The 13,929-nt window shown below is 46.2% G+C and overlaps 1 protein-coding gene across 6 annotated transcripts in view; it reads right to left on the bottom strand.

Annotated features, from left to right (window-relative positions):
• The window catches only part of SLC39A11 (solute carrier family 39 member 11), a 532,470-nt gene that overhangs the window by 399,889 nt on the left and 118,652 nt on the right, over positions 1-13,929 (bottom strand). For all 6 annotated transcript variants that reach the window (XM_063706128.1, XM_063706129.1, XM_063706130.1 and 3 more), the window contains one exon: positions 3,002-3,160. In XM_063706128.1, the coding sequence (XP_063562198.1) occupies positions 3,002-3,160 (159 nt within the window). The remainder of the gene's footprint in view (positions 1-3,001; positions 3,161-13,929) is intronic.

Raw genomic sequence — 13,929 nt, 5'->3', positions numbered from 1 at the left:
TTCATTTCTTTTTAAATCTCCTAGAACAGATGTTTACTGTCAGGCTGATCTTTCTGCCAAGTAGTGAGGTTCTGGGCCTTTGTGGTGATGATGTCCGTTTCTGAGCTGCTGCAACCCCTCCCCAGACATTCACCAGCTGCTCCCAAACCATTACTGATTCTATCCAGGGCTTCCCTCTGGGATCTCCTCCATATTCAAAGCATATATTAGAACAAATATGAACCAAAAGGTTTAAAAAAAAAAATACTGCTGCAGCCGGGCATGGTGGCTCATGCCTGTAATCCCAGCACTTTGGGAGGCTAAGGTGGGAGGATCACTTGAGGTCAGGAGTTCAAGACCAGCCTGGCCAACATGGTGAAACCCCATCTCAACTAAAAATACAAAAATTAGCTAGGCATGGCAGCAGGCGCCTGTAATCCCAGCTACTCGGGAGGCTGAGGCAGGAGAATCACTTGAACCCAGGAGGTGGAGGTTGCGGTGAGCCAAGATCACGCCATTGCACTCCAGCCTGGGTGACGGAGTGAGACTCCTTCACAAAAAAAAAAAAAAAAAAAATTACTGCTGCATAGTGCAAATTAGCCAATGACTGTTTACACTGCCCAGAGAAAATCCCTACATTCAGACAGCTGACCAAATACATCTGATACCACCCCACCACCCCTACTTCCCAGTAACATAGTGAGACCCACAAGGATTGCAGAGTCCTTTCCAAGAGACTATCTTGGAAGCCCAGTTGGGTGCAGGAGAGGACAGCAGAATGGGATCCAGCAGGGGCCGTGCAGAGCCACTGAGCCAGATCTCTGCCTGCTGCTCAGGGATTAAAGCCACTGGTCACCTGTCAGGGCAAGCAGAATACACTCCAACAACAAGTTCACACAAAACCAGGGTGGCCTTGAGATCAGAATATGGCAGCCTGCATTGAGGGCCACTGGACGCCACTACCACACATAGTCGGCAGCAAGGAAGCCACATGTCCAGGGGACGGAGACAGACACGGCCACTCAGTCTTTTTTTTTTTGTTGAGACAGGGTCTTGCTCTGTTACCCAGGCAGGAGTGCAGTGGCACCATCTCGGCTCACTGCAACCTCCACCTCCCAGGTTCAAGCGATTCTCCTGCCTCAGCCTCCTGAGTAGCTGGGATTACAGGTGTGTGCCACCACACCTGGCTAATTTTTGTATTTTTAGTAGAGATGGGGTTTCTCCATGTTACCCAGGCTGGTCTCGAACTCCTGGCCTCAAGTGATCTGCCCGCCTCAGACTCTCAAAGTGTTGGGATTATAGGCATGAACCACTGTGCCCAACCATGTCACTCAATCTTTTAACAACAAAAAATGACACATGGTCTTTAAGACAGTGGTCCCCAACCTTTTTGGCACCAAGGACTGGTTTTGTGGAAGACAGTTTTTCCATGGACAGGGGCCGGGGTAGGGGGTTGGGGATGAAACTGTTCCACCTCAGATCATCAGGCATTAGTTAGATTCTCTTAAGGAGCACACAGCCTGGATCCCTCACATGCGCAGCTCGCAGCAGGGTTTGTGCTCCATTGAGAATCTAATGCCACGGCTGATCTGACAGGAGGCGGAGCTCAGAAGATAAAGCTCACTTGGCAGCTGGCTGCTCACCTCCTGCTATGTGGCCCAGCTCCTAACAAGCCATTGACCAGTAGCGGTCCTTGGTCTGGGGGGTTGGGGACCTCTGCTTTAAGACAGTATCACAGCCGTCCAACATCACATTCAGCTGTCTGATCCAAAGGACAGTTCTTCTGTAACACAAGGAATCCGTTTTACATTAGCCCAGGACCCAGAGGCAAAGTTCCTGGGAATCGTTATAGTTACAGAATCACCCATCATTCCTTCTCTTTCTCCACTTGGGAAGTTAAGGAAAAAAGAAAGCAGGAAGGCAGGGAAGAGAACTTCAACCTACCTACCTCCCGGGGTACATGACCACTGACTCCAGTGAGTCTGACTTAATCCTGTCTCACCGTGATCCAGAAGGAGAAATGGACTTTGACCCATTTCTCTCCAGAGAGTTCTCCCTGCACCACTTCCCTTTCTAGGGGAGCAGGGAACTCTGGCACCAGTTCAGGGGTGCTTCTGCCATCTCTAGAACTTGTCGGGCCCAGTGTCTGGTAAGGCTGTCTCATGCTGTTATGATCTTGGACCCCTTTCCTCTACTGACAGTGGTGCATGCAGATGACAGGGCTTTAGCCAATGGCTTGCGGTTCCCATCGCATGACCTGGCCCTAGCTCTCTTGGCTTGGTGATCACAGCCACATGCCAGGCTGCGATTTGCACGGTGCTTCTCTGTAAGCACATACATGCTCATTCCCAAATCCAGCTCTCCTGCCCTATGTCAGTAAAAAAGCCTGAAATCTCTGGCTTATCCCCAATTCCAGTGCATTTTTACATTTTTAAAATTTTACTGTACAGTCCTTCGGGGGAGTTATCCTCAAATTAAAGGATGGAAAACTAGAGCTCAGGGATATACAATCAGTAAACGGCAGGTGTGAGCTCCAGCCCAGACCCCTGCTGCACAGAGCCCTGCCTCACCCTCCTGTCAGCCCTCATAATGTGATCCATGGTTGAAGGCCTAATGCTACAGGTTGCGGGGGTGAGGCGGGGGTATCATCTCCCTGATGATGTCATACTCTCAATAAAACCCAGCACCATAGTGACGGTTCTAGGTCCTACCCAGCACCCAGTTCTAGGTCCTCTCATATATATACAGTGCCACCCAGCACATCAGCTGTACTCTATATTTTTAATGAAATGTGACATTCAAAATCTGAACTTACTAAAATGTAAATAAGGGGGTAATTACCAAGACATTACTTTAAGAAAGAAATCACCGATCAGTTCCTCTAATGCCTTGTTCTCTGTTTAAATACCACTGGCTACTTAACAGAGACATTAACAGGTATGTCAGGTTTGATCAGAAATAAATTCATTGCACAGAGCTGGTTGTATCCCGATACAACAGCTAAAAGTAGAGTGGTACTCACCAAGTGAGGCATCAGGAGGTCAGCCAAGTAGACAAAAGCCGCTCCAAGGGTGAAGCCAACAGCCACAGGGAAGAAGGCAAAGGCACCGAAGCCCCCAGAGGACGTGGCCATCTCAACTGCTGGGGCCAGAAGAGACCAATAGGAAGCTGCCAACATGACCTACAAAAACCACAACGAGAGATAAACGTTAAAGCAACTGCAGAAGGCTTTCCAGGCAGGACCTCAGTTGCTCTCTGTGGCCCAGATTGACCCCTACAATTTCACATGAGTTCAGTCTTTCGTCCCAGGTTGGGAGGTACTATCGGAAACCAAAAAGCCATCCCCAGAATTCCCCGAGCTTACTATTGCAAGAACTCAATTTTGGGTAGGATAGAGTTGACCTTGGGAGGATGCAGTCCAGTTCGCCATCATCTAGCCTATAATTCAGTGGTTCTCAACCAGCAATGGTTTTGCCCTCCACAGGACATTTGGCAATGACTAGAGACATTTTTAGCTGTCACACTGGGAGGAGGGTAGGGGGAGGTTGCTACTGGCATCTAATGAGTGAGGCCAAGCATGCTGGTAAACATCCTACAATGCACACACACCCCTGACAACAAAGAATTATCTGGCTCCAAATGTCGATGAGAATGCTGTTGCGAATTCCCATTCTTTTTTTTTTTTTTTTTTTTTTTTCTGAGATGGAGACTTTCTCTGTCACCCAGGCTGGAGTGCAGTGGCACAATCTTGGCTCACTGCAACCTCCGCCTCCTGGGTTCAAGTGATTTTCCTGCCACAGCCTCCTGAGTAGCTGGGATTACAGGTGTGTGCCACCACGGCCAGCTAATTTTTCTGTAATTTTTAGAGGTGGGGTTTTGCCATATTGGCCAGCCTGGTCTCAAACTCTTGATCTCAGGTAACCCACCCACCTCGGCCTCCCAAAGTGCTGGGATTAAAGGTGGGAGCCACCATGCCCAGCCCAAAAAATCCTATTTTAATTAAATTCTTCCAAGACAAATTGCTCACTACTTCACGAGTTCCACTGTATTGTAACACAGGTCTGATTATTACATAGTTCTTTCTTATGTTGAGCTGAAATCTGTCTCCTTTCCACTTTTACCTTTTAGCTGTGGTTTCGCTCCCTAGAACACCAAAAACTGTGTCCCTCCTGTGTGATATGTGACAGCCTCTGAAACATCTGAAGATAACCAGCAAGTCAACGTCATATTGGTCTCATCAATTATCTCTAAAAAGGACGAAGAGAACTAATATTTATTGATCACTTGGTATTTCCAAGGGCCAAGATTTACATTTGATATCTTATCTTTTCATCACAACCACCCCAGAGGCAGATGATGTTTTCTATTGCGATTTGTAGATAAAGAAATTGGATCTTGAAATAATAAGGTAATTTGCTCACGGTCCTACAGGCCAGCGGTCCCCAATCCTTTGGGCACCAGGGGCCAGTTTCATGGAAGACCATTTTTCCACGGACCAGGCAGTGGTTTTGGGATGAAACTGTTCCACCTCAGATCATCGGGCATTAGAGTCTCATAAGGAGCTCACAACCTAGATCCGTGGCATGTACAGTTCACAATAGGGTTCACGTTCCTATGAGAATCTAATGTCGCCACTGGTCTGATAGGAGGCAGAGCTCCCGCGGTAATCCTCACTCACTTGTCTGCTGCTCACCTGCTGTGTGGCCTGGTTCCTAACAGGCCATGGATCAGCACTGGTCCATGGTCCGGGGATTGGGGACCCCTGCCATAGGCAGTAAGTAGCAGATCCAGGGAAATGACCAAGCAGGACCATAACCAACTCAATGACAGTAGAAACATGAAGGAGAAGAAAAAAAATTAGGCTAGTCTCAAATCTCAGCAAAGCCAATTCAATAAAAGGTTCTCCAGCAGATGAGCTGGCACAGTGGTGCATGACTATAGTCGCTGGAAATGAGCTGGCGCAGTGGTGCATGACTGTAGTCCTAGCTACTGGGGAGCCTTGAGCCCAGGAGTTCAAGGCCAGCCTGGGCAACATAGCGAGACTCTGCCTCTTAAAAATAAGAAGCTCTCCAGCACCGATCAAACTAAACACTCATCCATGGCTGTTTACTCTTACAGATGCTATGACATCTTTTGGCTAGAGTACACCCACCACCCATCATAACTATACGGCAGTCATCGCCGACACAGAAAACGTTGAATGGGTTTCTAAAAATTACTTAATTATGCCTTGCCTTAAAAAATCATCTGCATCACCCATCTTCAAAATAACACTCAGAGTGACAGAAGCAGGTATTACAACAGCAACAATAAAGAACAAATCCAAGCATAAATCCATAAATTCCCTTCTTCCAGCTGTCAATCATGCACAGTCACTTGCTCTGGGCCAAAATCTCCCAGCAAAAGTCTTAGTGCCACCCATGGAAACCTGCAAAAGCCTCCAAAACTCTAAGAATGAAAATGCCTCTGCTAAACAGGATGGGAGCAGAGGCTGATCAGTTCAACTCCATGAGCCGGGCTGTCAATAAAGACCATCAAAGGAAATGTGAGGGCTTCCCCTCCCTGCTACAGCCTAATCCACCCCTTTTCCAGACGTTGTCTTACTAGCTTTAGAATTCAACAGCCCTCAGTAGCTGCCCTGCATGGTAAACTCCCCATCGAAGAGGACCTGCAACGAGACACAGAGATGGAAAGGTGCCCGTTCTTCTTTGCATTTTTTGAAACAGAGTCTCTGTCACCCAGGCTGGAGTGCAGTGGTGCAATCTCGGTTCACTGCAACCTCTGCCTCCCAGGTTCAAGCAATTCTCCTGCCTTAGCCTCCCAAGTAGCTGGGATTGCAGGTACTTGCCACCACACCTGGCTAATTTTGTATTTTTAGTAGAGACAGGGTTTTGCCGTGTTGGCCAGGCTGGTCTCGAACTTCTGACCTCAAGTGATCTGCCTACCTTGGCCTCCCAAAGTGCTGGGATTAAAGGCGTGAGCCACTGCTACCAGCCCAATTCTTCTTTTTAAACCTGACCTGTGCAGCAGCTTCTCTGGTTCTCCCATACGGTCCCACCTTCAACAACTCTAAAACCACATGGCCCAGGTAAGCCCACTCATCTCACCCTCTAAATCCTCCCCACCCTGCACTCTGATGAAAAAACATAACATCGCTGTCAGCATCACTTGAGAGACGTCCCCAACCTCTGCTCTCATCTCCTTTTCAACCCCAGGTCCAAACTCTTCTGTCCACATTTCCTTCCATCCCTCTGCATCACTGAGTACCAACCTTTTTTCTGCCCTTACACATGAGAAGCACACAATCCACAAGCTATTCAAGGAGCAGGAGCAGAAGAGAAGTGTCTCTCAAGGGAGGGTGTGTTGGAATTTGGGATGCTTGCAATGCAAACGCATCCCAGCTGATTCAGGTAAGCCCCCTTCTTGAGAATCACTGCCCTTTATCTTTCCAGTCAAATTTAGGATCCAGCTGGATTTCCTTCATTTCTTTTCCTTGTCAGCCTCCCTGCCTCACACACAAACTGGAAAACCACCAAAGAACAATCGGGAAATTGAATAGGGTTGCCTGTCTAAAATGAAAAAAGCACCCAAAGCAAAATTCTTTTTGTTTTTTGTTTTTGTTTTTGTTTTGAGACAGAGTCTCATTCTGTCACCCAGGCTGGAGTACAGCAGCGTGACCTGCAACCTCCATCTCCGCCTCCCAGGTACAAGAGATTCTTGTGCCTCAGCTTCCCAAGGAGCTGGGATTACAGGCATGAGCCACCACACCCAGCTAATTTTTGTATTTTTAGTACAGACAGGGTTTCACCATGTTGGCTAGGCTGGCCTTGAACTCCTGGCCTCAAGTGATTGCCCACCTCAGCCTCCCAAAGTGCTGGGATTACAGGTGTGAGCCACCGCACCCGGCCAAAAAGTTATTTAAAGGGCGAGTGGGGTAGAAAAGACGACTGTATCCTAATGCCTAAAACCTGTGAATATTTCACCTTACAAGTAAAAAGGACTCTGCACATGGGATTAAATTAAGGACGTGGAGATGGGGAGATGATTCTGGCTTATTTGAGTGGGACCAATGTAACCACAGGGTCCTTACGAAGGAGTGAGAAGGGTCAGAGTCATGAGGTCAGGAGTTTGAGACCAGCCTGACCAACATGGTGAAATCCTGTCTCTACTAAAAATACAAAAATTAGCCAGGCATCGTGGCAGGCACCTGTAATCCCAGCTACTCAGGAGGCTGAGACCAGAGAATCACTTGAACCCAGGAGGCGGAGGTTGCAGCGAGCCAAGATCGCACCACTGCACTCCAGCCTGGGTGACAGAGCGACACTCCATCTCAAAAAAAAGGTCAGAATCAGAGAGAAAATATGATAACAAAAGCAGAGGCTATAGTCAGAAAGAGACTGAAAGATGCCATGCTGCTGGCTTGAGGATGAAGAAAAGGCCATCTGCTAGGGAAGGGAGGTGGCCCCAAGATGCTGAGAAGGCAGGGAAGCAGCTTCTCCTCCAAATGCTCCAAGAGGAACCCCGCCCTGCTGCCACCTTGACTTTGTCCCAGTTAAAATCACTGTGGACTTCAGACCTCCAGTACTGTAAGATAATAAATTTGCACTGTTTTAAGCCACTACATTCATGGTAGTTTGTTACAACAGCAATAGAAAATTAATACAGGCACGTGTTACTTTTCTTAAACTTTATTTTTTAGAGCACTTTTAGATTGATAGCAAAATTGAGTGGAAAATATCAAGAATTCTGACATAGGCCTACCTGTCCCCACATACCCAAAACTTTCCCCACTATCAACATCACACCACAGTGGTACACTTGATACAACTGATGAACCCACACTGATATGGCATTAACACCGAAGGGCCATCGTTTTTTTGTTTTGTTTTTTGTTTTTTTTCTTTGCTTGTTTTGAGACAGGGTCTCACTCTGTCACCCAGGCTGGAGTGCAGTAGCGTAATCTCAGCTCACTGCAACCGCTGCCTCCCGTGTTCAAGTAATTCTCTTGCCTCAGCCTCCTGAGCATCTGGGATTACAGGTGCCCGCCATGCCACCCAGCTCATTTTTGTACTTTTAGTAGAGATGGGTTTTCACCGTATTGGTCAGGCTGGTCTCGAACTCCCGACCTTAGGTGACCCACCTGCCTCGGCCTCCCAAAGTGCTAGGATTACAGGCATGAGCCACCATGACCAGCTGGTCCATAGTTTCCATTAGGGTCCACTCTTGGTGCTATACATCCCATGGATTTTGACACATATATAATATCATGTATCCACCATTACTGTATCATATACTTTCACTGCCCTAAAAAGTCCCTGTGCTCCACCTATTTATTCATCCCTCCTTCCCCGCTAATCCCTGGAAATCCCTTTTCACTGTCTCTATAGTTTTGCCTTTTCCAGAATGTCCTATAGTTGAAATCACACAGCATGGAACCTTTTCAGATTGGCTTCTTTCACTTGGTAACATGCATTTAAGATTCCTCCATGTCTTCTCATGACTTGATAAAGCATTTCCTTTTAGCACTGGATAATATTCTATTGTCTGGATGTACCACAGTTTATCTGTTCACCTATTGAAGGACTTTTTGGTTGCTTCTGAGTTTTATCGATTATGAATAAAGTGGCTATAAACACCCGTGTGCAGGTATTGGTGTGGACTGGAAGTTTTCCACTCATTTCGGTAAATAAGTGCCAAGGAGTGGAATTGTTGGATCCTATGATAAGCATCACTTTTTAAATAATCCCCCAGTACAGGTGGGGAGGTGAAACTCTCAACATCAGCAATGCTCCTTTATATGTCAGGCATTTTTAAATCTGGGTGTAGTGACATATGAACTAGCTGGTGCAGGAATAGAAAGCAGGGTATCTGATTACCTCTCAATTATCCCTAAGAAGCAGGGCCTGGAATGGGCAGGCCACAGAGGAGAAGGTGCTGAGCACCAGGCCCAAGACTTCAGGGAATACTCTTGCCAGCCAGTCCCTTCCTAGCCCCGGATGGTAGAGAGCAAAATTCCTCCTGCAGCTGTGACCCCGCCTGTAAAGACAAACAAGTGGGCCAACAGGGCCATCCCTGAAGACACCAGGTATAACTATAGAAGTTGATGGTTGGCACCTTCCTTTTCCTCACCTTTGTCTATAAAAGGAATCCATAATCAGCTTCAACACACATGGCAGGGGCCTCGCTGTAGCCCCAAAGTCTTTCTTGCCTCTTTATTCCTGAAATGAAAATGGAAAGCCCACCCAATCGAATGAAGCCAGGGGGAAGGTTTGGGTGGGGTCCGTCCTCCAAGTTAAATGTTGCTAAGACCAAAGCAGCCCAATTTCTTTTGCTAAATAATGAAAGAAGCTCAAGGATGAGTATTTCAGTAGCAAAAGAAAACTCGTGGCAGGGCGCAGTGGCTTATGCCCATAATCCAAGCACTTTGGGAGGCTGAGGCAGGCGGATCACCTGAGGTTAGGAGTTCATGACCAGCCTGGCCAACATGGCGAAACCCCGTCTCTACTAAAAAACACAAAAATTAGCCAGACACGGTGGCACACGCCTGTAATCCCAGCTACTCGGGAGGCTGAGACATGAGAATCACTTCAACCCGGGAGGCGGAGGTGGCAGTGAGCTGAGATCACACCATGGTACTCCAGCCTGGGTGACAGAACAAGAAACTGTCTCAAAAACAAACAAACAAACAAAAACAACTCTTGCAAAAGGGCTAAGGAGGAAATAAAAAAAAACAAAAGAGAATGGACTGAAAGTCTAACTTCAGTCTTCGGCTGGTTTGGTAGGTCTACCACAGGGCTCAGAAGTCTCAATGCTGAACAAAGTGATTCCCAGGCAAGGTGATATTTAAGAAGCTGAGTATAGGCTGGGCACAGTGGCTCACGCCTGTAATCCTAGCACTTTAAGAAGCCTAGGCGGGCGGATCACCTGAGGTCAGGAGTTCAAGACCAGCCTGACCAACATGGTGAAATCCTTTCTCTACTAAAAATACAAAAAAAAAAAATAGCCAGACATGGTGGTGGGTGCCTGTAATCCCAGCTATTTGGGAGGCTGAGGCAGGAGAATCACTTGAACCCAGGAGGCAGAGATTGCAGTGAGCTGGGATTGAGCCACTGCACTCTAGCCTGGGCGACAGAGCAAGACTCTCTTGAAAAAGAAAAAGAGAAAGAGAGAGAGAGAGAAAGAAAGGAGGGAGGAGGGAGGGAGGAGGGAGGGAGGGGAGGGGACGAGTTGAGGTTGAGACTGGCCTACCCAACCATTAGGGACCCCATTTGTACTACTGCCCCTGGTTGTTGCTGAACTCTTCTGCTCCCTCACCTTGGCCTAAGCAGCTCCATCTGTGACAACACCAAAACGCCAAGACCCATCTCCCATGCCCCTTCTTCCGAACACCCTCAACTCTTTGCCCAAGTCCATATTTATCATGGGAAAATGCAGGACTTAGAATCAAGTCCGAGTTTGATTGGCTCGGACTTGGCTCGGACTTGGCTCGGACTTGGCTCGGACTTGGCTCAGCTACTTACTGGTTAGGTAGCTCCAGTCAAATAACCTAAGCTCTCTTCTGCAGCTCAGTTTTGTCACCTGAAAATGGTACATCTCACAGGATTGTCCTAAGAATCCTGAGAGTCAACGCAAATACCACCCCAACCCGGTTCCCAGCAGGAAATATGCAACGGGTCAGTGCTGTTTTGGATTCATCCCTCTCCCCGTATGCCTTCTGCAGACATCCTCTCTTCCTCCTCCCATCTTGCACTATACCCCACTTCTAAGGTGGCTCTTTTCCATAACACTAGATTCATCACTTGTGTCCATGTCCCCCAGAACGTCGCACATGCCCAGGAGAGTGCTGTGCCTTAAGCATCTCTGTACCTGGCACCCCCATCAGAGTAGTCCTGGACAGGGCGGCTATTCAACATTTGTTGCCTAAATGCATTCTCTGTCATCCTTGCTAATGAAGGGGAGGAACGAGGGGGGAGAAATGAGAACGCATGATCAGGAAGTGATTCAACACCCATTTTTTGGTCTAATGCCTAATTTTTACAGTAATTTTTAGCTTCCAAAGTAAGTATTATATAGACTCATACTCAAATGCCTTCTGTCCTTTCACAAACATGGGGTGAGTAATTGTTTAAAATAATTGAGATTTTCATGGGTGTGGAAAAGGGCCAACGCAGAATTTTCGAAGCTTCACAGATAATCCACTGAAGTCTACTGATAGAATCACAGACTCACTTAGAGTCAAAGGGGACTTTAGGAGACCATTTAATCTAAAAACCTCACTTAACAGAAGAAAAAGCTGACACCAAAGAGATTCAGTGGCTTTCCCAAAGCCCCAGAGCAAGCTGGTCTGTCCCAAGTTGACTGTGCCACCCTCTACCCCTTCTTGACAACTCAGATTCTTGTAAGAAATTCTGCGAGCTACAGAGTAAAGACCAGGTGTAAGTTACCGCCTCCCCCCTTATCAGGGAAGGAATCCCAAAGCTGAAGTCCGAGATGAATCAGTGTCAGCAATAACTGAATGCAATCGATCCCATAGCATTCCCCGATATTGTGATAGAAACTACTCCAAGAAAACCCAGCACTAGAAAATTTGTGGCCACTAATGAACAGGGCTAACAATCCTGTTAAATACTTGCTTCACAAAGATAAATCAAACCTCACAAACTTAAACCCATTAATATCCCATGACTTCCTTAGAAGTAGGTAGAGAAACAAGCAATTTTGTAAGTCACATTATAATCCCCTCCCAGCAGCACAGCTAAAGTTGGGGATTTCAAAACAAAACATACAGATGTTATACTTTTGGTCTAAGTCTCTGAATAAAAGGTATGCCTTCCTCTACTATAAATTACACTTTAAAATAGGAACAGTGTAAAAGCAGTTTGTATCCTGATTGGTATCTGAGAACAGAAGAAGGACATTGGTGGGGAAACTGGTGACATCCAAATAAAGTCTGGAGTTTAGGGAATAGTAATAAACAAATGTTAATTCTTAGCTTTGACAAATGTGTCATGATTATTTATGTAAGATGTTTACATTGGGGGAAACTGGATGAAGGGCACTATTCAGAAATTCCCTGTATTATTTTTGCAACATTTCTTAAAATCTAAAATACTTCCAAATAAAGAGCTTACTAAAAGTTAATGATTATAACATGCCCAGGCATGGTGGCTCATGCCTGAAATCCCAGCACTTTGGGAGGCTGAGGTGGGCAGATCACTTGAGGTCAAGAGTTTGAGACCAGCCTGGTCAATATGGTGAAACCCTGTTTCTACTAAAAATACAAAAATTAGCCAGGCGTGGTGATGCACTCCTGTAGTCCCAGCTGCTCGGAAGGCTGAGGTGGAAGAATCAGTCAAACCCAGGAGGCAGAGGTTGCAGTGAGACAAAATCACACCACTGTACTCCAGCCTGGGCAACAGAGTCAGACTCCATCTCAAAAAAAAAAACAAAAAACAAACAAACAAACAAAACAAAAACAGTATTAACAACATCACTTACTCAGTATATCCAATCAGAGAATAATTTCCCTCTAAATCTAATTTTCAAAGGTTTCCTACACTAATGTGAAATTCCTAGTCCACTTTGGAATATCACAAAATGTACATTGTAGGGCTTCTAATTAAACATGGCCAATGGAACACAAGCTCCCAAATTCTCACTGGAGTAAAGGTACAGGGATATGAAGGATCCAAAGGCCAAAGTCAGAAGGAAAGGAAGAGGACATGGCAGCCACATTTTGGAAGCTTGAAGAGAGGAGCAGGTAATCGCTGATGGATGCTCAAGAAGGCTGCCACCTGGGGCTGAAGGAAGAGACTAGAAGGAAGGTGCTTCATCCCACAAAGCCCCAGAAGAGCCAGGGAGCCTTTGACAATGAGAGTGCAGATGGGCCTAAAAGAGACCTGATGGAAGCCTGGGTAAGAAGCAAGTAAACTCCAGATTCCTCCTGTACCCCAGGCAGCCAGGCAACTGTCCCACCAGACATTGCAGGACCCCCAGCCCAGCTAAGGGTGAGGATATCAGGCTGAAAACAGGAGAAAAAGTGATAGTTTATGTGCTGGAATGGGGGCACCCAGCATCTTCCCACATCTTCACCCTGATTTCACAATGAAAATCCAATGCGAGTAAAAAATCCTATGTACAAAAACTCAATTTTCAGAAATGTTTCTGCATGATAACCTTAACACCCACCTGGACTGTGCATTTGTGGAAGGCTCGTAAATCACAGCCTTAACAGCAGAGGCTAAAAGGGACTGGAGAAAACATTTAAAATCACCAGATATTTACAAGCTCTTCTTCATAGTCCCTGAGAACAAAATCCCTGTTTCCCTCCTGTAGTTCTCAAAACCTAGAAAGGCTCATAATCCGATCTCTTTTCTCAAAATATTATGCAAAATGCCCCAGGGATCTGTACTTTATAATGCTATTAATTTCCCTCTGGTGTCGGAGGTACCAGCATAGAATAATTAAAAAAAAAATCAGCTTAACACCTACCCCACATTAGGCAAACCTTTCCATTTCTGTGTAAGTGTTCATTTTGAAGGAATTTCAGCTCTGGCAATAGAAATGAATTTGTGAAGAGTTAAGGGATACATCAGAATATTCTGGCACAATGGGTACGGTTGAGCATTTCCTTTATTATAGTAGTGACAGTTTAAATACCAAAACAAAATCCAAGCCACAAAACAAAATTTTTCTCGTAACAAATAGGGGAAAGAAAATTATTGCACATAGCTCACTTACAATGCACTGAATGTGTCAACTCTTCACACCTCTAAAAAGGTACACAGAGGTAGGACAGGAAGACACAGTTCAAAAGAACAGCACCCAACTCAGTGCCTACTACGGAGCAGATCCTCCCTCATGTTTATTGAACCAAAGGAACATAGACTCTAACCTCAAGGAGGTTACTGTGTACTTAAGGAGGACACACAAACTTGCAATCCATGTAGG

This window comes from Gorilla gorilla, chromosome 4, assembly GCF_029281585.2.
Source record: "Gorilla gorilla gorilla isolate KB3781 chromosome 4, NHGRI_mGorGor1-v2.1_pri, whole genome shotgun sequence".
NCBI classification, from domain to species: domain Eukaryota; kingdom Metazoa; phylum Chordata; class Mammalia; order Primates; family Hominidae; genus Gorilla; species Gorilla gorilla.
The sequence above is the reverse complement of the archived record's forward strand: the minus strand, read 5'-3'. Positions and strand labels throughout refer to the sequence as shown.